The sequence below is a fragment of the Polistes dominula genome, unplaced genomic scaffold (assembly GCF_049000335.1).
Source record: "Polistes dominula isolate Pdom_NZ unplaced genomic scaffold, Pdom_raw_medaka contig_15, whole genome shotgun sequence".
Taxonomy (NCBI): Eukaryota; Metazoa; Arthropoda; class Insecta; order Hymenoptera; family Vespidae; genus Polistes; species Polistes dominula.
The window spans coordinates 9,822,758-9,825,715 of NW_028300915.1; the positions used below are offsets into that span (position 1 = coordinate 9,822,758).

At 43.8% G+C, this 2,958-nt stretch overlaps 1 protein-coding gene across 1 annotated transcript; it reads right to left on the reverse strand.

The window, feature by feature from the left end:
• Nucleotides 1-355: 355 nt before the first annotated feature.
• On the reverse strand, nt 356-1,514 carry LOC107073535 (uncharacterized). Its single transcript, XM_015334221.1, has 4 exons — nt 1,441-1,514; nt 1,113-1,350; nt 699-992; nt 356-637 (listed from the first exon to the last, which is right to left on the reverse strand). The coding sequence occupies exons 1-4, from the start codon at nt 1,512-1,514 to the stop codon at nt 356-358; spliced, it is 888 nt and encodes a 295-aa protein (XP_015189707.1).
• Nucleotides 1,515-2,958: the final 1,444 nt, after the last annotated feature.

Below are 2,958 nucleotides of genomic sequence, written 5' to 3' on the forward strand. Positions count from 1 at the left end.
AAGAAGTTAGTGCCACAATCAGCGTAGACGTCTGACGGGACACCCCTTCTTGAGGTGAAGCGTCTGTAAGTCGCAATGAAGCCCTCGGCTGAGTAGCTGAGACGACATCTAGATGAGCGGTCGAAGTTGATAGACAGACAAATACGCAGATCCAACCCTTGTGAGTCTTGGAGCCACGTCCTTTCCACGTCTTGAGCGTGAGAGGTCCAGCGTAGTCAATGCTTGTGTGAGAGAACGGGCGTGATGGGGTGACTTGCGCCAGAGGTAGTTGGCCCATCAGTTGCTGAGCACGATAAGTTACTGTGGTAAGCTGAAAATAAGATTCAACGTGCTGTTCGTTCACCCACATGATGCGTTAAAGATCCTGGTCATCTGGGTGTATCTTGATTTGCCGATACATCTTTGTGATGTCAGTCGCAAACAGATACTTGAGTTGGCGTATCCAAATGAGCAAGTCGAAGATGTTAAGCATCAGATTAGGACCAGCGTGAGTGATGTCATTGAGCGAGTGACCAGTGGAGCTGGCGCTTGAACTGTTGAAAACAACTCTAAACTTCGTGATTGAGCTGTCTGGCTTGAGCACCCCATGATGAGGCAGATAGTAGTGTGGTTTTCTACCAACTGAGCTGTCATCGAGCTTTAGCATGTGTTGAGCTTGTTCATACTCTCGCATGAACTGAGTGTACAGTCGGTCGTACTGAGTGTCTCTGCCAAGTCGTCTGAGAATTCGTTGGAGCGATCGATGAGCTGTCTGATAAGAATCTCCCAGGACTGTTCGGGGCGACTTGAGCGGTATCCTGACGATGTGTCGAGTCCCTTGAATAAGTGGTCTTGAAGTGGAGCTCACACTCCTGCTCCTCAGGAGTGAGCGGTGAGTTGTCCGATGATAGAGGTTCTTCTTGGACCCAAAACCGTGTCAACACCTCTTGCAAGGATGAGTTTGATGCCTGAGAGCTGCCATGATGAGTCGTCCTTGCAAGTGTGACAGGTGCCTGAATTGGGCCAATTACCAGCCACCCAAAGATGGACAACTAAACAATGGGAGATCTGTCTGAGTGCCTAATGATGTTAGGCCTGATGAGTTAGCCGTAGAAGTCTGCTCCGATGATAACCTCTACTTCCCTTGGAATGAGAAACTCTGGATCAGCGAGATTTAAACCCTTAAGGTGAGGCCATTCGGGTTCCTGTTGTATCTTTATGGCCGGCAGGATGGTGGTAACTGTCTTGAGTACGTGAGCTGAAATTGTCACTGTAAGTGGACTATACCTTGATTGAAGGTTGAGCGTGACAATTCCTCTTGTTTGAGAAGTCCGTTTTCCGCCGACACCATAAACGTCCAGCCTTGAGTGCCTTCGTTAAAGATTAAGCTGCTGGGTGAGTCTTTCTGAGATGAACGAGATTTCTGATCCAGGGTCAATGAGAACACGAACTTGAACTGACGTTGTTGATGAGACGACTATCGCTGTCGCTGTGGCCAGCAATGTGAGATGACTGAGATGCGCTGAGCTTGACATTGGGTGATCGTAACTCTCAACGAGCTGCCCTGAGCTTCATGCTTGAGAAGACTTTTCGGAGGGAGCGGGTTCATCTGGCACCTCCTGAGCGGTCTGAGCCCTATCTCTTGGTGGAATGAAGATGGTTGAGAGGTCAGCACCCTGCAATAAGGTATGGTGGAAGTCGTTGCACGTCTTGCAATGCCGTCAGCTGTTGCACTTTCTCAGGTTGTGCCTGGCTAGGCAATAGCAGCACAAGCTCCTCTAACTGATCAACTACACCCTTTGGTTGACTGAGTAGCCTCGCATTCTTGGGCAGATCGCGATGGAGTTGACGTTGATGAGGCTTCAATTGTTTCCAACGTGCGAGCACGAGCGACCAGAAATTCGGTGAGCTGGCTAAGTGTCGGAAATTCGACGGTCAATGCAAGAGATATCTCCCACCTCTCGCGCGTGTCTTGGTCGAGCAGGCCAGTAAGGAGAGTGACCATTAAGCAGTCATTATTACTCTCCACTGTGAGCGTTCTGAGTGCCTGAGTGGTCTCTATAATGATATTAACCATTTTTGTCAGCGAGGTGGCTTGGCGCTTTTGCATAGGTTTGAGATTGAGTAGTCTTTCTAGATGTGACCTTTTAATAAGGCGTTTGTTCTCAAACCTTGAATTGAGCAGTTTCCACGCCTGGTCATAGGACGAGTCGTCTGGTGTTATATTCGCAATAAGTTCCTAGGCCTTACCTTGCATTGCTGACTTAAGATACTAGAATTTTTGGCTTCTTGGAGCCACTGGATGATAAGAATTCTTTTCATTAAAGACTAAGTATCTCCTAATATATAAGCATCACATTTTTGTAATCCTATAATTTTTCTCTAATGCAGTCAAGAAACATACAAACTATTATTAAATGTGGAAGATATATACATTTTCCAACTTAATAACTGTATTATAATCGATTTTGTATCATAAAAAATATATGTATATTATAAAAACGAAATATTTCGAAGGTTATGACATCGGATTTTTGTAGACTATTTAATTTTTCAATGATTCAGTAAATCTACAAACATCTTTAGATTGCTGAATAATGTACGATAGTAATCTTACATTTTCCTTTTCATTTAACCGATTTTAAATAATAAGAATTCTTTTCATTAAAGATATAAGAATTTCCTAATATATTAGCATCTCATTTTTGTAATCCTATAATTTTTCTTTAATGCAGTCAAAAAACATACAAACTTTTAAAATCTGTAAAAAATAGATACATTTATCAACATAATTACTGTAATATAATTGATTTGGTTTCATAGGAAATATATGTATTGTTCTGCCTGTGCGATCCGAAAGGATCGTACGATAATTAGCGGTATTCGAAATTCGCGCGCGTCCGATTCCATCGATTAGGATTCTAGATCGATACTCATTGTGAGCATCGATCAACTACCAGTAACTATCGAAGCGCTCCT

Bases quoted from the DNA above. Each gene is read 5' to 3' on its own strand.
- LOC107073535 (XM_015334221.1), bottom strand. From the start codon at position 1,514: ATGTCAAGCTCAGCGCATCTCAGTCATCTCACATTGCTGGCCACAGCG. The intron at 1,351-1,440 runs GTCAGTTCAAGT...TCTTTAACGAAG, and splicing joins ATAGTCGTCTCATCAACAAC to GCACTCAAGGCTGGACGTTT. The intron at 638-698 runs GTACGACCGACT...CACATGCTAAAG, and splicing joins CGACTTGGCAGAGACACTCA to CTCGATGACAGCTCAGTTGG.